This window comes from Triturus cristatus, chromosome 9 (genome assembly GCF_964204655.1).
Source record: "Triturus cristatus chromosome 9, aTriCri1.1, whole genome shotgun sequence".
In the NCBI taxonomy this organism is placed as follows: Eukaryota; Metazoa; Chordata; class Amphibia; order Caudata; family Salamandridae; genus Triturus; species Triturus cristatus.
The window spans coordinates 252,018,353-252,042,632 of NC_140592.1; the positions used below are offsets into that span (position 1 = coordinate 252,018,353).

Genomic DNA, 24,280 nt, shown 5'->3' on the forward strand with positions numbered 1-24,280 from the left:
GCAAGCTGTTTGAAGCTCAACAGCGGCAAAATGGAGGTCGTGGTGGTTGGTAACAACCCATCACCCGGGAACTTGCTTAACTGGCCCCCCTTTGGGGCATCGTCCATCTCACAAGGAAGAGGTAAAGAGCCTGGGAGTTATACTCAGGGCCATTGGAGCTATGCGATTGTGCTGCAATTTTTACATAATGATACATTTGCTGCATAATCTATCATATGCCGCATAATCTACAGATTTTAACAAAAAAATGTTTCTAGCTCAAACGGTTCAAAAGTTACTATAAATGCAGCAACAAGTGTTGCAACGTGCAGGGTGTTTAAGAATGAGATATGAAAAAGAGAGACCACCAACTCTAGTGCATCTAATATTACAAACTCAAAGGCGTCCCAAAGAAGTGGAACAGAGAAGACATGAAAGAGTGTAGTGGGTAATTCTGCGAAGGAGAAAGCCAAGTTTAAGTCTGTGCCATGACCGAAAAGTCATACACAGGGAGGGCTTTAAGCATTGACTTTCTCGACAGAGACCCAATGTAGCTTACAATGGGAAATACATATAATAAGCCTGGCTGCATCGTTTTCCCAGATCTGAGGTCAATGGAGCAGATTCCTGGGGACACTTGAAGTATTGAGGGTTGGTGTTGGTCAATCAAGGTTATATCTTAGTACCTTTCACATATTAAGCGAAATTGCATGTCTAATTGTATGAAAGCATGGTGCCGAAAGTGTGCGGCCTGCCTCTGATCAAGTCAAGCTAGACAGCAGAGGACCACCTGAAAGATTGGCCGCTCAGTATCAAATTCTCACTTTTACGAACCTTCACGTCTAAGAAGTTTTCTCCATCCACCGGCAATGGGAAACATGAAGCTGTGAAACTTTCTGGTTATGACATCTAGATTATTGCTAAGCCTTTGATGATTTTAAGGGAGTTCTGGAGCTCCAACAGGCTGTTTTTCTTTATGGCCATTTTCTGGATCTGTTTATTTTACCTTGGACCTGAATTGGAGCTGGTCCGGACTCTGACACTTGACTCTTAAGACCCGCTCTAGCCACTAACGGAAATCTGAAAACTGTGGCAAAGTTAAACTTAGAGGCAGGCCTGCTATATGTTCCAATTACATTTCTCACTGGATAACTTATAGCCCAGTATGAAGTGGTTTGTTTTATTATGAGCACAGTAATCTTGACTATGCCATCTTCTTTGTATTCCTGTCCCTGATAGCAGTAGGGATGCATGCTCGGAGATTATCTGATTTTCCTTGCTATAGCTTGTAAGGTGTGTTGTACATAGTATGCTTTTGATTGCCAGATTAATAAAAGTAATTTTTCAAAGCTAGTCATAAGAAATTGCTAAAACGACAGCCAAAAATAAATATATATGGTTACTAATTTTATTGCGCCTCACTTGACTCTTTCTTTTGTCTTGTTAGTCCACTAGAGACCGGACTTTGGACCAGCAGTGCACAGTCAGCCGACCAGGTTTAGCAGCAATAGCTGGAGCATTGGCTGTAGAATTAATGATTTCTATACTGCAGCATTCTGAAGGGTAAGTTTTCATACAAAGAGCGCTGTAAATTTTGTACCTAAACCTATCCCGCTTGGTGCATTGAACGAGCAGACATGTAACATTCTGGATAAAGTGGTGTGCTGTCTCGTTTTTATCTAAGACAACACATTTGTTATGTGATTCCTCTGAAAAAAGGGTAAGGACCCTATGCAAAGTAGTAAAATTATACTGAGATATATAAATCTACATCTGAGGCCAGTTTTACTGCTTTGTGCTGTTCACAAATTCCTATTGTAATTTGTCTGGAAAGCTTCCCCTGGCACAGCTTTACATGCTGATTCCATAGAAAATTGCATTGGCTTCCAAATGGGATACCGTGCTGCTTATACGGAGTTCTGGGGGGGCGAACTCCGCATAGGAAGAACTGTATCTCCTGCACAAATGCGTATGTTTTTTTGAAAAAAAAATTCTGAAAGGGGAAATATATTTTCATGTAGAAAACCCCCTGCTACACCCCCAAAATATTTGGGGGGTGATCCATTTGCCTTCCAACCCTGGAAAGGGATTATTCTAGCCCTATCCAGGAGTCTGCAAATAGCTTCAGATGTAATTCAAATTCAGAAAGATCTTTATTTTAGCACGCAGGCCATAAAAGCACAAAAAACAGATAAAACAATGAAAACATGGAGTAATACATTGAAAGCAGATAGAATACAATGACAACAGTCATTGGTCTATCGAACTTGTAATCAGTAAAGATGGACACAGCCGTTCATGCGATGGGAACATTGGGCAATAGATGAGGTTCAAACCTCGAATGTAAAAATTCCTAAGATCATAACAAGAAATCTCATTTGTACGGTCTACGGCTGAAAGTTTAAAACAATTTAGAACATCTGTGCATATATAACATACCGTTAAGTCAATTGTAGTCAAGAAACAATTGCACCAGTCTTTAGCTGGATCGCCGCCAGGCTCGCTCATGAATGCAGCACACATTTTTGCCTCGTTCTACAAATTCCCATTAATTAGAGTAAGAGCATAGACTAACGGTTTGCTAGTACCGAATCTCAGCAACCTAAGAGCCTCTTTACTTCCATGTTATCCAGAGCCTCTGATGGTTCTTATGACCTGGACAGAAAAACAAAACATGCTCAGTGGTTTCATTATCGGCGCCACAACATGGGCATATCGTATCTGAGTCCCACCAAGGGGCAGGGTGCCATAACGAAACTGGAGGTAGAGTCCCCTGGCCAGGGGGACTCGATCTCATCCAGGAAATCCTCCTTCATGTAGGTATCCTTAACCACAAAAAATATTTCGGACAAGGTGCCATGGGTTTCCCACAGATGAAGGAGGAAGTCCCTCTATGCCCTGTAGGTTGATTTGATGAGGGCTGTAGACACATCCTCAGCCACAACAGATGCACACTTTAAATTAGTTAACTCTGTCGACCGCAAAATGGTCTTCGGGTACTTTATCCATGGGATACTGCAAGAGCCGGCTTAAGAGAGAATTTCCTCCAATCCTTGCCAGTATGGCTCGATCTCTGGAGTTGCCCATATCCGTCTTTAATAGAGCAGGGGGCGCAGTCCTGCCGTGTCAGAGAGTGGTCTTAGCCCAAGGTCCAACCTAAGAGGGAGCAATGGGGTACTTTTGGGGACACCAGCCAGCGGACGCATAAACCCATTTTCCACCACAGTTAGTGCAGTTATACCCAAATGACCCATAGCTCCACACCATACAAAGCCGCCACTAAAGGCTGAAATCTGTAGGTCTGCAGAGCAGGTTGTACAGAGCAGAACTGGAAACCTAATGCCATTCTAGTAATTCCACCCGAGATTTGTTCCAGTTTTAACCTGCGCTGTGGGATTTGAGCTTGCCATACCATATGCACTGCTAATGTCACAATAAGATAGACAAAAGTACGTACCAGCTCCAGAGAGACCACTGATAACATTGGGTTTACCCTAGTAGAGTTCCCTGGATTCAGGACCAAGTACTTGGTCTTAGTAACATGAATCTTTAAGCCCCTCATCTTACAAAAGCACTCAAATCGATCTAACAGTTTTTGGAGTCCCATAGGGGAGTTGGAAAGGAGGAGGGTGTCATAGGCAAACATGAGAGCAGGAACCCTCAAGTTTGCTTCTCTGGGTTCATCATTGTCACATTGGTCAGTTTGCCAAGCCCATAAATATACAGTGTAAAAAGAATGGGGGCAAGTACACAGCCCTGCCTGACTCCTCTGGTAACGAGGAAAGGGTCAGTGAGCTTGCCAGCATTACCACGCCTTACCAGTGCATAATTCCTGCCATGCAGTCTCACTATAATGTCTAGCAGGTAGCTTGGCACCCCCATCTCAGCAAACAACCTCCACAATGCTGTTCTGGGTACTAAATCAAAGGCTGAGCGCTGATCTACAAAGACAACATAAAGCCGACCCTCACTCAAAGGAACGTTCTTCCAGTAGACCATCTGCAATCAGTACACTTGGTCAATGGTGCTAGTGCACTCTCTAAATCCCGCCTGGAGAGGGTTCAATAATGCCTCAGCTGACATCAGTCCTGGAGTCTGTCCAGGAGTACTCTACAGAACAATTTCTGAGAACTGTTGATGAGACTTATATGTCTGTAATTTGCAGGCGAGTTGATTGAACTCTTTTTAAAAATAGGGATGATTTCTGCCCCTGCTGAAGTTGGTGGGATAGGTGCACCTTTCATTATGGCTGTATAAAATTGCTGAAAAATATGTACTCTAGATACCTATCTCACTCAGGTACAGATCACCAGGGATTATGTCTAACCTGGGGACTTTGTTTAAGACTATTCCCCTAATTGCCTGGATTTTTTTCTGTGATGTTATCAGTAGGTCATCGGGCTCTTCAGAGTATATGGCGGGACTTAGTCTCTGCCATTTCACTTAGGTCAACCTCCCCAGTATCTTCATCGCACTGTCTTGACTCCACGCTGCCCAGTATATGACCTCTAGTGGACTGACAGTTGCCCTTCTGCATGTATAAGTTTGGAAAGTGATTTACACAGTCACTGGCTAAAATGTTGTTCTCAATCAAGGAGAATCCCAGCCTATTACCAGATGACACCAAATTCCAAAAGGAGAGATGGTCCTTTGTTCTGGCGACATCAAGGAGACACCCCCATACTCCTCGCTCTCATTCTCTTTTGGAGTTGGCTACCACTTTTTTGTAAGACTGCCTCGCGGCTGGCACCAAGAGTGGGTATTGCTTCTTTTTTTGCTTCAGCTAGCCTGGTCTTTGAGTCTCTACAGGTTTTTTTGTACCAGGATAAGGGATGCTACCTTACAGGTGCTCTATTGGCTTTAACGAAAAAAAGATCCTCCAAGTTTTGGAACAAACGATTATGTACCCCCAGGATCACCCCAAAGAACTACCTAACGTCCCATGTGGATAGTCCCTCCATACCGTCAATAACTAGACTTATAAATCTGGGCTTTAAACTCTTTTTTTTTTTTTTTTTTTTTTTTTTAAGTTTTGAAAAACCTTTATTGAGACATTACGATACACAGCAAAGAGCCAACAACCCATCGGGCCGGCCGCGAAAAACACATTTGGATGAATATCTGATCACACAGCCCTATGCCGTCAACCCGGAGGTACGGCGGCGTTACGGAGTGCTCGGGTGTCGTGAGGTAAGGAAGAGCGTTGTTTGTCTCAGACTTAGCAAACAATCACGGCATAAGGCAGATTGCCAGGAGGTATACAGTGCAGGAACTTACCAACTCCCCCCCCCCCCCCCCCGAACCGTCGATCAGCACTGCGTTTTCATGTGTGCCCTTGGCTAGCCAGCGCTCTCTATCCCCTCTCCAGCTCCCTAAGTTGCGATGAGACGGGTCTAAACGTCTCCAGGGTCATCCTGCACACTGGAGGGAGGCTCGCAGATTCCTCCCCTAAAATCATTCCACTTGGACCACACCTCGACCCACTTGCGCGGGCACCCCCTAGCCACATACACTGTCTTTTCCTGCAGCATGCACCAGTCCATGTCGCTGGCCCAATCGGAAAGTTTCGGTGGAACAGCACTACCCCAGAGCCTGGCAATGTTCCGTTTTGCTATTATTTGCCCAAGTGTAACCCAGATCCTCCCTTTTGGCGACAGGTCAGTTGGTTCCCATATGTTGAGGAGGCACCTCTTGGCCTCCGGGCGTATCCCCACCTCCCACACCTCTTCCATCTCCCGCACCACCCTCCTCCAGTACCTCTGAATCTTGGGGCAGTCCCACAGCACGTGGAAAAAGGTTCCAACACCCCCGCACCCCCTCCTACATAGCGTTGTGTCAGCCCTGCCCATCATATGTAATCTAGTGCAAGATATATAAACTCTGTGCAGGACCTTCAATTGGATGAGCCGCAATCTGGCCGATATCGCGACCTCACGCGGAGAGGCCAAAGCGTGCGTCCACTCCTCGTCATCTATTTCCAGCCCTTCGGCGATCCACTTGTCTCTGAGGGGGAGGAGCAGGTCTGGGGGGTTGTTAATAAGCTTTTTATAGGTGAGGGATATGGCATGTTCCGCGAGGAGCCCGTCAAGTAATCTATCCTCGAGCGGGGAGGCTGGCGGCAGCTTGACCTCCGGTGGGATATTTGCCTGCAAGGAGTGGCGCACCTGCAAGTATCTATAATGTTCGGCATCTGCCAATTCGTAGGCTTCCTGCATTTGGGCGAATGAGCGGACCCCGGCGGGTCCCCACATATCTTTGATTTGAGAGATGCCGATAAGGTCCCACTCACGGAATCCTTTGGTGCGCCGCAGGTTACCCAACGCTTCCGAGGCCCATAGTGGCGTGGCCATCGTGAGGACTCCGGACCATCCAAGCTTTTTCTGTGCGATGTGCCACAGCTGTACCGAGTGCAGCGTCGGGCCGGTGAGTGTGCGCGCCCCCCGCCTAGAGTAGAGCGCTATTTCGTAATTGCCTCCGGGCAGCAGCCATCTATCCATCCCGTAAGCCGGGTCATTCCCGTCCCCGTAAGTCCCTTGGTTGATTGCGGATAGGTGGGCCGCCCAGTAGTACTTGCGAATATCGGGGAGAGCGATGCCGCCATCGTACCACCCCAGCGTTAGTTTGGCCAGTGAGATTCGTGGCTGCCCAGCCCAGAGGAGTTCGCGGAGCGCCGCTTCGATTGCCAGAAAGTAGCTGTTTGGGACCAGGTGCGGGTAATTTTGAAGGGCATATAGAAACCGCGGGAGCGAGAGCATCTTAAATAGGGCTGCCCTGCCCAGCAATGACAAGGGCAGATGCTGCCAGGATTTCGCCTCCCGTTGAAGCCGAAGGAGCGGCGGCTTGAGGTTGTGTTCATAGAGCAGAGCTTTATCAAGGGTAATATACACTCCGAGATATTTGAACCCGTCCTCTGCCACCCGAATAGGGCAAGAGGCAGGGAGCCTGGGAGGGTCCCCACGGAGGACGTATAAATGCGATTTGGCCCAGTTGACTCGGAAGCCAGAATTGCGGCCGAAACTGTCCAATATATTCAGCGCCGCGATCAATGACCCGCGCGGCTTCGAGAGGTAAAGAAGTATGTCGTCGGCATATAAAGATATCTTATCCTCCCATCCCTCCGTCCATGTTATGCCCTGCACGGTGGCCACCTGTCTTATCCAGGCCGCGAGCGGTTCAAGGGAGAGGGCGAATAGGAGGGGGGACAGGGGACAGCCCTGTCGAGTTCCTCTGGCCAGCGTGAATACTTCAGACACCTTGTTATTTACAAGCACCTGCGCCAGGGGTTCCGCGTAGAGTAGACGCACCCAAGCGATAAACTGAGGTCCAAAGCCCAACTTGCGGAGGACTGCGAACATGTAGGGCCACTCTAGGGTGTCGAAGGCCATGGTGGCATCCAACGAGACCACCACCGCGTCCTCTTGCAGACTGTGGCACTGCCCCAGCACCCCATGCAATCTTCTGATATTGAGGGCCGTGTTGCGGTGGGGCATGAATCCCGATTGGTCAGGGTGTATTAGCGACGAGAGCACCGGCTTGAGCCGGCTGGCCAGCGTTTTGGCAAGTATTTTAGGTTCCGCGTTTAGAAGCGAGATGGGTCTGTATGATGCGCAAGCGTCTTTAGGTTTACCTTCTTTCGGAATCGCGACTATGGTCGCCAACCGCTGGTCCCGGGGCAGCCGCCCTTGTGTTTTACAGCTATCGAACATGAGTTTGAGGTACCTACTGGTGACGTCTGGCTGGAGTTTGTAGAGCTCTATGGGTATGCCGTTCGGTCCGAGCGCTTTACCAGGACGGAGGTCACCGAGCGCCTGCTGGAGCTCAGTCTCGGTGAGCGGGCTGTCCAGAGCCTCCCGATCCGTGTCCGAGAGAGTAGGCAGTCGTATGTCCTCAAGGAGGTCCATGGAGTCCTCCTCCGGCCTGTCCGACTCTCGCCTGTACACCTGCCGGTAATAGTCGGCGAACTGTTGTACTATTTCCCGGGGTTCCGTGAGCACTCTCCCCGAGTCAGTGCGGAGCTCCGGCACCACCCTGCTGGCCTGCTGTTTCCGCTCAAGCCAGGCAATAAGTTTCCCGGCTTTATCGCCCTGGTCATATATCCTGCCGATCCTATGACGAGCCACCGTCTGGGCCTCCTGAGAGACCAGCTCTCTGTACTCCGCCGCCTTTAGCTGCATCGCGTGCCTGAGTTCCCGGTCGCCGCTGGTCGGTGCCTCCCTTTCAAGTTCCCCGAGTTGCTCCTCTAGCGCTACCGTCTGCTGGCCACGTTCCCGTCGCCGAGCCGCGATAGCCGACAGAGCCTCGCCTCGCACCACAGTCTTAAACGCCTCCCACAGGGTGGCAGGGGAGGCGACCGACCCATCATTCTCCATAAAGTAGCGCGAGATTGAGGTGGATATGTGTTTACTAGTGACCTCGTGTTTTAGGTGCCAGGGATTAATGGGCGCAGTGCAGCCCTCCCGTCTATTCCCGAATATAAGCTGTGCAAGGAGCGGTGAATGATCGGAGATACCCCGGGGTAGGAGTTCGGCCTCTGATATCGCCATGTCGTGTTGGAGCAGGGCGAGGATGTAGTCCAGCCGCGAGAAGGAGTGGTGTGCGCCGGAGAAGAAACTGAAGCTACTGTCAGTGGGGTGGAGTAGGCGCCAGACGTCCGTCAGCCCGAAGGACTCGAGGAAGTCCGGCAGCCACCGTTGCCCCTGGGGCAGGTCTCTAGGTGGCGATCTGTCTTGTGTTCCCGATGCCACAGCATTCAAGTCCCCTCCCAGAACGAGCCGACCATCGGGTAGCGACAGTAGGAGTGAGCCCAGGTCTTCGAAGGCCCGGGCCTGTAGGCCTGGGGGGATATAGACTGAGAGGAGATTGAGCGCCTGGCCCTCCCATCGCCCCGACACAGCCGCGAAGCGGCCCTGCGGGTCGGTCTTGATGGTGTCTACATGGAGGGGCAGGGAGCGGCGCAGGAGAATACCTACTCCTCTCGATCCAGTGGTGAAACCGGAGTGCACTATTAGAGTGTACCCATATCTATTTAGAGCGTGACAGACATTCCCCAACAGGTGGGTTTCCTGCAGAAGCACCACGTCTGGCTGGTGCCGTTTGAGGAACTGCAATACTATAGTACGCTTGAGTCTGTCCCCTAGACCGTTGACGTTCCAGCTGAGAATCTTGAGGCTTTTTTCCCACCGTCTAGCCATGGCCGTGTCGTAAGAGGGTGTCCTGTCCCACCACCCGGGCTACAGTCGTGTGATAGCAATGTGCGTGACCGTAATGGATCCCCAACTCCCACCCCTCCCTGAGTTCCGCCCCCCCATAATAAATCAGACATATAACAACAACCCCAACAAGTCTGACGTTGAACCCCCTCCCTCCCGGGGCTGGCCTTGACCTCCCAGCCCCCCCACTCGAGAACAACTCCCCCCACCCTGCCCCCTGCTCCGTGGGTCTAGAACTGCCCACCACCCCAATTAGCAGAGCGCCTGTCGCCCCACCCCCCCCCGGTGAACCCACCGAGAAACTCAACTTGGGAAGTTCGTGGGCTAGTCCCCTGTGGTCGCCCTTCCGCAGTGTCCCAGTTCGTGCAGCCCCCTTGTTACGGAGTCACCCATAGAGGGAAGTCACCCATGCAGGCAGTGAGGCGGCCCGGGCGCCCAGAGTTATTAACAAGTCTCAAAATAAAGGCACGTGAGGTATACATACTGTCTGGTATCTTCAGCGCTATTACTCAAGGCCTCGGCGCGGCGTCCCTTCTCTGGACGAGCCCCAGCGGGGACTGTTGGACCTGGAACGCCAGGACCGCTGACTCGGCGCACCACCCTCGGGCCGGCCTGACGCCGACTCCGTGACGGGCTGGCCCGCCTCTTGCCGCTGTAATTCGCCCCTACGGGAGTCCTGCGTCGCCTCTCCCCCATCCAGCCACTCCTGCACCGCTTCCGGCGTGGTGAAAAAGAGGGATCTCCCACCGGTGATGACCTTCAGTTTGGCGGGGAAAAACATCATATATTTGATCCCACGCTCGCGGAGCGCCACCTTAACCCCTTGGAAGGAGTGTCTTTCCCGCTGGACCTGGAGCGTGAAGTCGGGAAAGAATCGGACTGTGGCCCCCTCATATCGCAGGTCACCGTGCTGTCTTGCCGCCTGAAGTATTGCGTCTCGGTCTCGGAAATTCAGGATTTTTGCAATGATCGTCCGTGGCATGGCTCCCGGCTTGGGTCGTGGGATAGGGGCCCTGTGCGCCCGCTCAATGGTGAAGAGTTTCGAGAGACGCTTGGGTTTAAGGTGCCGTAGGATCAGATCCTCCAGGAATAGCTCCACACTGTCTCCTTCAAGGCCTTCCGCAACACCCACGACGCGGATATTACTTCTCCGAGCCCTCCCCTCTTGATCATCGAGCCGCAGGGCCATAAGGCGGTGTTGGTGTATTAGTTCATTCACCCGTCCCTCAAGTCGCTTCTCCGAGTCCTGTAGGGCCTTGATATCGACTTCATTAGCCTTGGAGCGGTCAGTAGTTTTCCCGAGGTCAGCTCGGAGCAGGGCCACCTCAATAGTGATCTTATCCATCTTGGTTTCCAAGTTCGTGCCCAAGGTCTGAATAGCCGCCATGATGGACTTCAGGGAAGGGTCCGCGGGGTCCGCGTCTTCCTTCGGGGCCCTCTCCGCCGGAGGTGGCGCCTTGGCTACTGTGTATTGGTCTAGCTTGTTGGCCTGAGTTGCGGCTCCGCTCTTGGGTCGCATGGCGGTCCGGGCACCCTGCGGGCCGCAGGCGGCACCGCCCTCCGCAGCACCGAGGCGTCCCGCGGTCCGATCAGCGCTCACAGTCACAGCCCCTGGGCCCCGCTTTCGCCCCGGGACCAAGAGAGGAAGGAGACCTCCGCCGCCACCAGAGAGGCCCAGGATCCGCCACAGTACCCCGTCTCGCCCCGGGTCAGCCAGGCGGTGTGCAGTTCCAGTCGCGGCTGCGGCCTTACCGGGTGTGTGGGCCGGGCGCTCCCAGGCAGCAGACAACCTACTGCTCGGCAAATTAGCGTCTCCTCCTCTGCCCGGGGATCACTCCTCCGCAGCCCCAATCACGGGCGTTCTCCTCCTCCAGGTCATCCAGGGGTACCCTCCACAGCGCCCAGGCGTCCCCGGCTCCGGGTTGGGGTCGACGGACGGAGGCTGGAGCTCAAAGTAGTCTGCCAGGGAGTGACAGGGGGAAGAGGGTCCCCGTCGCCACCAGTCGGGTCCGGGGAAGGGTAGAGCGTTCCGTCCCTTCTCCCAGCCAGGTGGTGCGCAATCCAAGGCGCGCTCCGAAGTCTCACCGGAGGGCAGGGCAGGGCGTCCCTCGGCTATAGGCCTTCCTCCGCTCCCTTGCGGTCGATAAATGGCGCCCTCCACACGGCCCGGGATGTAGTCCGTCGCGGCCCCAGTCGCGATCCACACCTGCTCCGGTGCATCCGATGTTTCCCGGCTCTGATCCGCGACGTCAGCCGCTTGTCCCCAAACCGCGTTGCTTTGTGCGCGTCAGCGCGTAGGCCCTCGCCGGGCCTCACGTATCTTCAGGAGCCGCAGCAGAGTTCCGGAGCCAGGGCGTCCGGCCGCCGTCGACCTCCGCAGCCACCCTCCTTGGTCGTGTGGGCGTCGCCTGGGGCCACCGAGCCGCCCCTCCGGGCACTTGGTCAGGGGGAGCCGGGGGGGTTCCAGTGGCGCTCCCCACGGCGCGGATTAGGTCCGGATTTCAATGGGACATCTACGGTCCCGGCGGAGCTCCGGGATCAGGCGGCCATTCACATCGGCGCCTAGCCACGCCCGGGGCTTTAAACTCTTGTGAATGCTTCACATTGCACCATTTGACCCTGCGCTTATTGCTTGCGAGCCTTAGCCTTCCATCAAAAAGCTGCCTCTGGGTGCAGAAGGCATCACTGTTGGGTAGACGTAGGCTCAGGACATTATGATTACTGTCGGAATGAGGAAAGACCATCATATCAATTAAGAGTGGCCATCATTAAATGTGTAAAATATAGTCTGTTAAGATGGTATGATTTGGCCTATTATATGTGTGCTTACCTATTTTGTCCGAACAAAATCTGCCATTGTATGCACGTAACCCCTGGATCAATGTAAGAGCATACATTTGGACAGCTGCAGGAGACCATTTCTTAATAGGAGAAAGCTCATGGGCCAGGCTTACTCAGGCAGCATCCTCATCTGAAGAGAATGCCTGGCTATCTATACCCAGAGGTTCAAATTTACAATTTACGTTGCCCACCAATATTTTCCATGACTTGGCTGGAAGTGTAGCTAGATGCTTGCTCAGACAATCAGTAACAAAAGATTCAATTTTGTTGCCTGTGGGTTGGCTGTATACATTGTACATGTGATAGGTGGCATCAGGGGTGATAGTCAAACTATGGCATCGGATGTCAGGTGAATTTAGCTTGACTACTTTAATCAAGCCCACCAAAGTGGTTTTAACACATGTTGTTATGACCGCCAGCAGGCAGGCACGCCCCTGAGGATACTGCTGTCTTACAATAGTTTGCATACTCTGCACAATGTAGTGGCAGCAAGGACCAGGTCCCTTGAAAGAGGCAAAAGCCAAACAGGTCAATAAAGTCACCCCACTCCAACCTAACCATTTTGGATGCCAAACCCACTACGTTCCAGGAAGTAAGATTAAGTTGGAGGTATTTGGACGTAAAATCGCTTGCTTGCAATGGCTCCCTAGTACAAGTACCAGCTGAGCTGATTGATGAGCTTGCTCCCTCTAAAGGGCAACGGTGACCACCTGCTGGCTCTATTTTAACCCAATTGATCTGTCAACAGCATCAACCTGAGGAACAGGGCGACGATCAGCTAGGTTCTCTAAACTACCAGCCTGCAGTGCTAAACAGGACACAGACCCCTGTCCCTTTTGCTCTAGTGTTTCCAAAGATCCAGGGGTAAATACATCAGGCCTAGTGTGGAAGTCGTACCCCCACTATCCAGAAGTCAGTCAACCAACTCCATGCGTGACAAACCGATTGTATACTAGAACATTAAAGCCCACAGAGTAATAGTGCTGGCCGTTAAGGATTGACAGAGGTAGGGGGGAGGGTGTTCTGCAGCAGTGGCCGATCAGGGCTGGAGAATAAACTGGGTTTATAGAAATAGCCAAGGGGCAATTGAGTAATCCCCGAGCCTCCACCATGCTTGCCCACAAAGTCAGAGAGCAACCTACGGAACATATTGATAATAACACATTCCCCTTGACAATCCACTGGGCCTGGACAAATCCAACACACCCTATAGGTTATTAAGATGTTATTTGCCATGGAGAAAGGGAAATCCCTGTTCCTCACGGGCCAGTCCAGTATCTTTTTAGCAAGTTCATCATGTGACTGTCTGATCCTCGCACAAATGTGGTTCTCCAGTTAGAATCGCCACATATGGGTATGAAGCAGGAGATAAATTTACTATGGGGAGTTTCCGTTCTTTGGGTTTGACTAGGTGACCAATTGTGGCCATGGCTGGCCTCTTTAAGTCGCATAAGTGCCCCTCTCAGTCCTTATCAAATTGTTGGCTTTTTAGCGTGGGAGCACCAGTGCATGACAGATGAGAACTAGGAGAGCCTGCACTGTCGCATTGGGCAGTATTTGCGGTTGGTAACTCATTGCTGGTAGCAGTTGAAGTGGTGCTTATGGTAGGGATGCTCCCTACTCCAAATGGAAAAACAGGTTGAACAGCCTGCCGACTGGCAGGTTGCAATATACAGTTATCTTCAAGTCTTTTTTCCAGTGCTGGAAGTCGCTCCTGAGTTCTGCGCACAAAATATACTTAACATTACCCAAACGTTCTGCCAAGGCCCATGCCATCCAAAGGAGCTGTAGATCAGCACTCTTGAACAGTCCTGTTGTAGGGGCTGTTCATGGGCAAGGGAAATCGAAGATAAGTCAACTTGTGTGCCGGGCTCAATGACTCTATTCCGAACTGCCCTTTTACTCCACTTGGTGGTTACCAGTGTCTTACGGCACTCTTCGTGGCTCACCTCGGGGGGGCACGGCAAGTAGTGGGTGTCGTAGTAGAGAATGGCCATCAGCTAGGTCCGTTGTGGCTACATTGGACATAAAAGTGGATGGTCTTGCATCATATGAATTGGGTGATGATGGTGAATGCAGGGTGGGGCAGGAGCCTAGGGACAGACTCCTCTCCGATAATTTGATCTCAGTGGAGATTACCCTTATCGCCCTCTGCAACATCCTGTCAATTGAAGTGGTTTTATGAGGGGGAAGGGGCAGCTGAAGGACTCCCTACCCTTTTACTTTTGCCCATGTCTCTCTAACCGCAAGGCTGTGATGGTGTTTTTATTAAAGGAGCTTTCAACCTTTGGGCCAACAATATAGAGTCAGACTAGTTAACCACAGCGAGCAATCACTACCGCATGACAGCTCAGTCAGTCACAACATGACGCGTGCAGGTAAAAAGTTGGGAACACCAACTATTTAGCCTTCCAAATATTAAAAATGAAAACACGATAAACACTCACCACAGTTAAAGGGTAGTTATTTGGGGGGTAGCCCAGCCAAGTCTCGTCCGGGCCTGCCCTTGGCCCGCACGCAGCCGGCACACCGGGATTGCAATGGGCGCTTTAGCTTGTCGTGTGGCCCGCCCCCTTCAAACACCACTCTGCAGGAACGTCTCCTGGCTTCTTTTGAGTTGGGGGTTTGAGTCCCCTAGGGTGATGAGGTCCTTTGGAGGCCAGGAACACCTCTGTTTGCAGTGGTTTGGTTCCGTCATATGTATTTGTTTGTGGGCATCCACAAACGTTTAAGGGTAACCATGCCTCAGAATGTCCAGGACCACGCTGAATTCCAACTCTTAAGTGCGATTTATGGGTACACCATAAAAGGGCTTATGCATGTCAGATATTGCTTTGAGGATTCCAGGCAGACGTGTGGTAAATTTGGCCTTTAACTTAATTTTACAACCTTACTTCACTTTGTGAAAACGGAGCTAAGAGTTCTAATGGATCTCAAAGGCCACACAACTGCACCTTAGGATACAGCTTTCTAATGTAACCCTGGGTTAAAAGAAGTGGACATGGGGTGAGTTATAGAGCTAGAGAATTGTTTGCAATATTTTCCACTGACCCCATGTGATCCCAGGCACATGTTCGAGATTTAGAGTAGTGTTGTAGGAGAACATCTTCCATTTTGTGGAGAAAGCAACATTTGGAAAAATACACTGGTGATATAGCCCCATTTAAGTAGCTGTGATGAAAATAATTACACTGATGGATTTTCATAAAGAATTAGGACAGGATTTTCTTTTACTGCCCAAGTCTAAATCAGACCCTTCGCCTGTGTAAATGTGCAGTCAGGTACCACCAGGGCTGTACTGGGACTTTGGGTTACTAGCAAGAAGCACCTCTCTCGCTATTCTTAGAGGGGGCCGATATTGCAGCACTGCTGCAAAACCAGGCCCCTGTAAAAAAATAAAAGCGTCCCTCACAGCCACAAAACCGAGCCCCAGCCCACCGGGGGAATGCCCGGTGCCCGCTACGGCCAGCCCGGCCCTGGGTACCACTCTTTCGGCACTTTGATGCTGATTGTTTGCTACTTATATCTGATTCTGAAATCCAGACTGCTCTACTTTATGAGTTGCTAATAAAAAAAAGTATGCAGAAAGAATATATGCGTCTGGCTGAACGAGGGTGTCGCTAGGGTGATGAGAGTATAATGTTTTAAGAGATTTATTATGTGACAGCTAAAGATGAATGGGCTTTGCTTTCTTGATTAAGGCAAATGTAGCCTGGCTACTTTGATATGACAGAATAGATGGTTTGTCATCTACTGTCTGCTCTACCTATTTTTTTGTTTAGTGTTAACGTGGAAGCCAATCACATTTCTTTAAATGCTCTTTGTAAGCACAAGTGTCGGCCTGCAACTCGGTAGATCTCGCAACAGACCACTACCTTTTTCAGAGGAACAAAATAATGGAGTGACTAGAGATCTGAACATCCGCGCTTCAACCTTTTTGCCATTTAATTGGAATACCTGGAGAAAAACACAGAGGTAAAGCATTGAGGGCACTCTAAATACATCTCAGACTGCGGGAAATTGTATTGACGGCGATGGGAGAACGCAGTGTGAGCTCAACTAAGCTTCAACACTGCCCAAGCAAAACGAGCCACAAATGTAAGCAGATTTCCTTAAGGGCAACACTGGCTCATGTGTGAAGCTTGGCATGAGCAGCCAGGTAATCCCCAGAGAATTATTTGAAGTGTCGTGTAACAAATCCGCCAGACTGGTTAGCAAAGCTATAAAGCACAGAAAAATAGCTGTAATTATCAGGCAATTGACCATAAAAGCTCTGAGCTAGGAATCCAGTGGTCTGTGCATGATGCGAGGATTTCAGATGCAGAGGAAGATTTCATGGCTCTCACTCGGAGTCTGCAGGAAGAGTAAGTGGACTGACTGTCTGGAGAGGTGAGCTATGACCTCATCCTCTTTTCACAACAACGTGGTCATCTTTGTTTGCAGGAAACAAAATGCTCGGAGCATGACATGGCTGTTCTTGTGCCAGTCGAAGTCAGAAGGATGCTCTGAGTTCAACTTATTGTGTCATGAAGCCCACAAAGATGCTTCTCTTCTTCAGCAAAAAAGCAATACTTTCTTCAAGTTAAAATGAACCAATTTCTCTTCACATGTTGTACTGGTCCACACAGTCTACTCAGCATGTCTCGTTATCTCCATCTGGTTGGCAGGCTCCCTCTGGTTAATGCTTTTGAATCCTAGGCACCTTAAGGCACCGGGTCGAAGTTTTTTTAGCAATCCTGTGCTAAATTAAGTGCTGAGGCTTGTTCAGGAGTTTGTCCTTCATCGCCCTGGAGCAAACCCTAAGAAGCAGAGAGTTACGTTTTTAGGTTCTGCCCGTGCTGCCAGTGAAATCTTTTGTTAACAATAAAAGCTTAATTAACAAGCATTTACAATGCAATAGGTCTCGCATTTGCAAAAGTTAGAGCTATTGACATTGTAAATGACAAACCTTTTATTTACGTGTTGGTTTTAAAAACAGATAAATAAATGGCATTGTCAATTACAATGCCAATAGCTTAATCTTTCGCAAATGCGAGACCTATTGCATTTGCAATGCAATAGGTCTTGTATTTACGCCAGTTTTAGCTATTGACATTGCAAAAAACAATGCGTTGTATTTATGTTTCAAAAACCAAAGCATAAAAAGGCATTGTCATTTACAATGCCAATAGCTCAAACTCGCGTAAATGCGAGACCTGTTGCATTGCAAATGCTTGTTACAGCAGGGCATAAACAGCAACAAATTGTCGAACCCCAGCCATTTTGGAAGCTACCAACACAAGGGTGTCTGATTTCTGGCGAGTTCTAAAACAATTACAGCCCCTTTGCTATGGGCCTTTGATATCCCCAACCTGCCCAGGAGGCGTCAAAGGTTCCTACATTTCTGGAAGTGCAACCATAATACGTTTGTTCCACCACTACTAGACACAGCCCCCCCATACCTAATGAAGGTAGCCTCCCCTGACCCCCCAACCACCCAAAAAAATCTATAAAAACGTATCTATAAAAACTTTTGTTTAAAAAAAGATAACACATTAACCATGTGCCTCCATCTGAAAGGATTCCTCCCTGCAACCCCTTGCTTCCATTTGTCCACCAATGCAATCTAAGCACTTTAATCCCGTTTCAGACGAGTACACGCACCAGAAGGATGGCAGAAACCCTGACCTCCAAGTGATAACACGGACAACTATTATAGTCAAATAATGTAAGATGCTGCTTCTTGGTAGGCTGCCTGGAGCATCTTACACTGCAGAATATAAACAGGAAAGGCATGTGGGCACCAGACAGTGGTATATAATAAAAAATGCTAATTAGGGAATGGGCTATAGAAGTGCACTCCCTTCCTTCCGAGTAGGAAGGTGACGGTGCATTAACACTGGTATAATGCCGTAATACTTCACAAGTAAATGCAGTTACAAGTTAGATTAGTTTTTTACCGAGCGGAATTCCACACAGTATTTTATTTTTTATAGGGATTAATGGTAGGAGGTAAATGTGACAGATGGCCTGTGGGCGGGTCGGGCATCTGGCAGGACTAGATGGGAAAGGAAGCTGCTTTGTGGGTAAGTATTACATACTCCCCCTGTGCTGGTATGGGGTGAGGCAGGGTCCAGTAAACAGAGCAGGGCTGCATTGTATAACAAGTTTGTAAAGTTATAAAAATTTTGAAGTTACATGAACTGTTGTGCGGTTAAGTGTAGTTAAATGTAGCAGCACGATCTGAAAATACAGCAGTTTAAAGGAAGGCATATGGGACAAATTGTATTTGGGGCTAAAATCAGCATTTTGCAATGGGAGGGGCAAGAGAGTCATGACTTCGCAGGGTTTGGAGTACTTGTGGGGAAAGCAATGCTAGCAGGAGCTATAACCCCTGTATGAAATGTCAGCAGAGGGGAAAGAAGGATTATGGAGGTGGGGGGTGCAGCAATGGGAATTTAGCGCCCCTGGGGGCTGACGCAGCAGAGGATATGGGAGGCTCCATTTCCAGGGGGGGGGGGCCGGTGCCTGGAGCAGGGAGGGGTGCTGCGAGGCTTTGCCTCCCCTCACTTCTAGGCTCAGCTGCTGCAGGAAGTGTGTGGGGCTGAAAGTGACACTGCAGTGAATAGTGCCTGATCTGTTTAAGTCTGCAAAAACATTTTATATTATACATTTTTTATCATTGAGCTGGTTAAAAATAATAAACACCACAGTTTTCTACAGAGCGAACTTGACCTGACGGTATTGGGCCTCTTTACATGAGCAGCAGTTACATTACACAAAGGCAAATTAATTTTTTGGGTACAAGGAGAATTATATGATGTCAAGCAGACACCGAGACTGGAACTTAGCTTGCCAGGTTTTAACTCATCACACTACATCCTTTCTTACATTTAAAGAGTAGAAACGTTGGGAAATATAGCAATTAGAACTCAGTGGGGGAATAGTGTGCTTTTCATTCATATATTTACACTGCAGCAAACAATACGGGTGACAAATCACAGCTTTTAGGAAAACATGTTGCCTTACTTTAATTGCTGGACCACCCAATACAATTGACAGATTTTGGTTGTAATAGAGGAAGCTCCGCACTTCAGGTGTTCCTACTATCCTGCCACAAGACCGAGTAGGTGAAGCCCGCTAACTGCGTAACAAGTCCATAACCAAAACACACGTGACAAAAAAGAGGAAGGGCCCGTCATCGCTCATGAAAAGGGAGAGAGAGTGCCTTAATTGTGCTGTGTAACTTAAACAAAACACTTCACCTCTTTCCTGAGCCTCTGCACGAACCCTGCTGCTAGAGCTGCAACAAGAAACTGTGTATAATGCGAGTTGTATCAATGGTAGGCAACAATTCTATAAACGCACAAACGTACGGTATTAATGTAAATGCACACTCACTGGCCTTGCTTGCCCTCCATCTCTTCTAGTGAGATAACGGGAATACAGCAAAACACCACAATCAAGTCAAACCACGTGCGGCGGCATTGGCAACAGCAATATTGAGAACAGGGCACAGACTTTGCTGTGTGATGCCCATTCTGGCGGCTGTGTTAATAGCCGAGGGACTGCTCCATCCTGGTTTAGGGCCACCTCGCAGCAAGTAATCGCATTTCTCATTCTTAGCATAACTAAAGATGAACGTGTGTTACAGCGGACTTCTGAACTTTGCCGTCTCAGCTGCGGCACCTCTGTCTCCCAAGTTAACAAACGCTAGCAGCTCGCAGGCACATCTCATGTTCACGGCGTGCAAGAATGCGTGATGTTGTGTGTATTTCTTTTAATTGAGCTGCAGACGCGTCCTGGTCGGGCTGCTGGAGCCTAGTCCGCCCCTGGCTGCAATCATCCACAAAATACATGCAAGGGCTGCTTTCTTGGCATGATCGTTAAGACTTGCCTGCATCAGGTTTTGGAGCAAATGTTGAAGGCGCTTACTGACCGCTCGTACAAACGGCCGCCATTGTCCTGTCTGCACTTGGAAAGTGAAAGTCGGCATGGCGCGCTGATTGTAAGCTAGCACGTCGTTGTGCCAATAAAGAAAACAAACACGCGCCTCCATGACCACCACAAGCCGCGAGTGGGGGGCGGGAACAAAGGGAACTGGAACACGGCCAATGGGTGGGGGGCGGGAAAAGGAAACTAAAAAGCAAAAGGTACACTGATCTCGCTACGAAACAAACAAGTGGGATTACAATCAACACAATTCCTGTCTCGTGAGTCATTGTGGTTACATCAAAGCTCGGCGAGCAGCAGTGACTATAAACTAGCGGCAGCAGATGAAGTGATTCGCCCACAATCACGGAACATTACGTTAAAGCCAACACTTCCAAACTCGGCAGCTGGTGGTGGAAAATAAACAAGGAAGTAGTCCCTAAATGAGTAGATAACCCCAAGCAGCGGAACTAAACTGTAGTTGGTCGATGCTGCTTCCTGCAAAACGGAAGAAAAACGGAAGTGACGTTTCGGACCACCAGCCAATCAATGTGATACATAAAAAGAGCAATGCCAGATTTAACCAATGGCAAGCGAAAATACAAATATAAAAACAATGGGTGGAGTTTCACCCAACATACTAATTACTTGATACCTCGGAGAGGCAGCGCATGCGCTGCCCTTTGCGAGACCTAAAAACGGGCATAGAGCCCACCTACTACTTACTATTATTTACCATTGGCTGACTTTCACGCCACTCTCATTTCCTTGATTCTGATTGGCCCACGCCTCCTGCTTCTTCCTGGCACTTTGTGTTTGTCCCAGCCATTGAGCATGGGCCTCACACTTTTTCCTGTCTGTAACCAGTCTCTTTCCACTGGCCACAGTTTTCTACAGATCATTTTTTTTTCTTTGTTTTCTTTTTTACATTCACTCTATACGAGTTAATAGGTCTCCAGTCCCTCCCTCCTCCCACTATCCATACTCTTGCCCCCCCACTCCCTGTTGTGCTTTTGTGCATTGTATCCATTATTATAGCCTTTTGCCACCCTCATCGTCTTTGCATCTACTGAGAAAGGCCACCCTATGCCCTATAATGATAAAAAACTTTGAATATTGCATGAGACCCTATGCAGTGGACTCACGCAAGTGCAGGCTTGGTGCTTTATTGTTTGGGTGTCAAGATTCTGGGTTAATAAGTTGAAGAATTTCCTGCTTTCAAATTGTTTATGTATTTCTGACGATGAGCCGCGTCCCCGGAGGCCTCCTTAAACCCTTCTACCATGTACATTGTGAGAATGAAGACTCATCTTTTCTGCAGTCTACTTCTTTCATACATAAAATGTTTTTTTTTTTGTTTTTTTTAGAGTTCAGAGATGTTCTTCACACTTCGGTGTTGCTTTGTTATTTTGTAACGCCTTCAGTAAAGGTAGATTTTAGTCCCCACTGCCTTCATGCTGAAGCCAACTACATTGAAAAGAGGCGGGGTAGACTGAGTTATTTGCCCAGAATCACAGAATGTTGTGCCGACACTGAGACTCGAACCTGGATCTCAAGGTCCACAGGTAGCAGTTCTGGCCGTAACGCCACATCATCTTTAAAAACAATAACAAATTCAAGCAGCTCGTGCAGAGCTATTTGGCTTTGTTAATGTTTTCTAAAGAGGTTGCACTCCAGCACCGACTGCTGTGCAACATGATTCCACAATATAAGCCACAAAAAAAAGCACTATGACGTGGTCAGTGCTGGCTGAGCCATTGCGCTTTGTTTTTATTTACTTTGAGTCATGTTACACAGCAGCTCGCTCTACTGTGCAACATTTAAAAAAAAAACATTGACAACGCCAATAGGTCTCGCACAAGCGATACCTATTGACTTTGTCAATGCTTGTGCCTCCTGCATGCAGACAAAGCATGATTTCCTCTTCAAGAGCTGGAATGTCTTCCTGTTTTTTCTCAATGTCAGGTCTTGCCGTCACTTCAAGGAGGCTGTGGGTGCGCTTGTTCAACATAAAGCTAATGTGACTTTAGTAGGTCCCCCTACACGAATACCTAACCTTTCCTCAAGTGTCTCCACTCCTATTGTCCCAACAGTTTGTTGCTTTCCTGTTCTGAGAGAATACGTTAAGTCAGAGAAAATCTTGAAGAGTTCCTTGCAGGCTAAAGCAGGACAAAGCTTATACCTCCCTAAGTCTGGCCCTTGGGAACCAGGACAGTCCCTCTCCACAACTAAAGAATTGCTGAACTTTTGTAGATGTTCCAGGGCAAAATAATTTACCCTTTTTTTATATTTGAGACTTCCCAGTATCAATCAGGGTATTTGACACAATGTTACAACTACCACATAGCAACAGGGGATTGAGGAGCTGCGTTAGTTAGCTGGACAAAGAAGTCATTTGGGATTTAAAATGTATGGCTCTAAAAAACAAATGCACTGTTAGAAACAACATGGACATGTGGAATCATTCCACTGACATAATGCAGTTGATGGAAAAATGATTGATTCTTACAGATACATCATCCTGTTGATTCCTCATTTTAAAAACATTCCTCAGATGTCAGATTGGTCCAGAAAAGTTGTTTATTTTGTATGGGAAGAATGTTTTCCCATACAAAAGATCTTTCATTTCCGGGAAACTTACATGCAGGAGAAGAGATAGACTTGGTGACTTACTGTGGGCTTTGGCCTAGAATACCTTGGCCTCCCACTCCCTTTTATCCATCAAATGTATCAAGGAATATGTATTGCAGGTTGAAGTTTTCAGGATGAATCCAAGACACTGCATGCAAATGTCATATGGATCCAATAAAGACATCCTCTTGCAGCACATACAAAAGGATTTAAACCTGTAACTTTGTTGATGAAGCAAGGACAGAGAGCTCTGGACTGCTTTGGTGAGGCATGGAAAAATAGGAACTGGTGTCGCTGCACAGATTTGCGTCTGTGATCCGAAGTTGAAGTCATGTCCTGCAGGAGGACTTGTGGCTATAGCCACATGGAGCCACCAGGATGTGTTGAAGACCTACTTCTGGTGAAAAGCTCTTCTGGAACAGCATGGTGCCAGGGGAGTATGTTTAAGGAAAGGAATCGGCAGAAAGTTCATTGTTAAGAAAGGTAAGTAATTTTTACACCATGGCCTTTGACTCGCTGGTCTACTTAACTCCCTCTAGTACCAACTAACTATCAGTAGTTTCTCCCCAACTACCCAGTCAAATCTGCTGTGTGTAATCCAGCTTCTGCTCTAATCCCTTTTTGATTGAATGCCTGTTTTTCCTTTACACTTTCTATTCTCACAAACTCGTCTCACTTCTGTTTAGCACTGTGACATTTAGGTAGTTATTGCCTGGTTTCTTGAGAGGGATCTAGTGGGACCTTTAGGAAATTCTCAGAATCTTGTCGATGATTGCCGAATCATGCGCTTAGCTGGCTAGAGTGGAGCGTTTGTGAGCCGGGCTCTTTCCTTTCTGTTCTCACAAGATGAAATGGGATGAGCCAACAGGCACTAGGATGATGAGTTATGGCCAGGGCCAATGGGCTTAGAGTAGTGTCTGTTTCTGGCACTATAGGCGTGAGGGACTGAAACACTTAAATTGTGGCCATTGAAAAGAGTATATGCACGCATTAGACTGATAAAGGGGGGGGTCTATAGGAGTTGTGGAGGAAGAAATGGGGATAAACGTGCAAACCCTTTGGGAGAGAGTTAATGTAATGGAAGGAGTGAGATTGGGAAGATAGATGAAATTGGAGATGATGGACAGTGATAGAGGGGGAAGGCGCAGAGTGAGAACCAATTAATTTGTGTGAGTACTTTTTTAAAAAACACTAAAATAGTTGAATAACCAATCCCTGTATTTCTTGAGTTATCTCGATTTGGTTGTAACCTTCAGACCACCAAGCTGGAATCCATGACAGAGCTGTCTTAACCTTTCAGCCTAGGTCCTTTCGTTTTCTTGGCTCGAACTTTTCACCTCTTTTCTGGCTGCATTTCTTCCAGTGGCCGTGATGGGGGTACCACTCCTTAGTTCGGGCCTGACTTAGGAATTAAGAGTTTTATTATTTGCCATACATATTGCAATACATAATGACACTTTCTTTACATCTATAGATATAAAGTACCATATTCTCAGTGTTGCTGGTTGTTTCTATATACTATAATACGGCTTCCCTTTATTGTTATATTAGCTTATGTTTGAGTCTTCTCATGAGACATATTCAGAAATTGCCAGTATGGCAAAGCAGTGATGATTTAATTGCTATACTTCTTCAACCCCAAGATAATGTCAAATTCACTTTGGAAATTCCTCACTGGTACTGAATCAGAAATAAGGCAGCTGTTTGAT

The 24,280-nt window shown here is 48.4% G+C and overlaps 1 protein-coding gene across 3 annotated transcripts in view; it reads left to right on the top strand.

Annotated features, from left to right (window-relative positions):
- ATG7 (autophagy related 7) overlaps positions 1-24,280 on the top strand; it is a 1,343,349-nt gene that overhangs the window by 559,163 nt on the left and 759,906 nt on the right. For all 3 annotated transcript variants that reach the window (XM_085624866.1, XM_085624868.1, XM_085624867.1), the window contains exon 17: positions 1,427-1,542. In XM_085624866.1, coding sequence (XP_085480992.1) covers positions 1,427-1,542 — 116 coding nt within the window. The remainder of the gene's footprint in view (positions 1-1,426; positions 1,543-24,280) is intronic.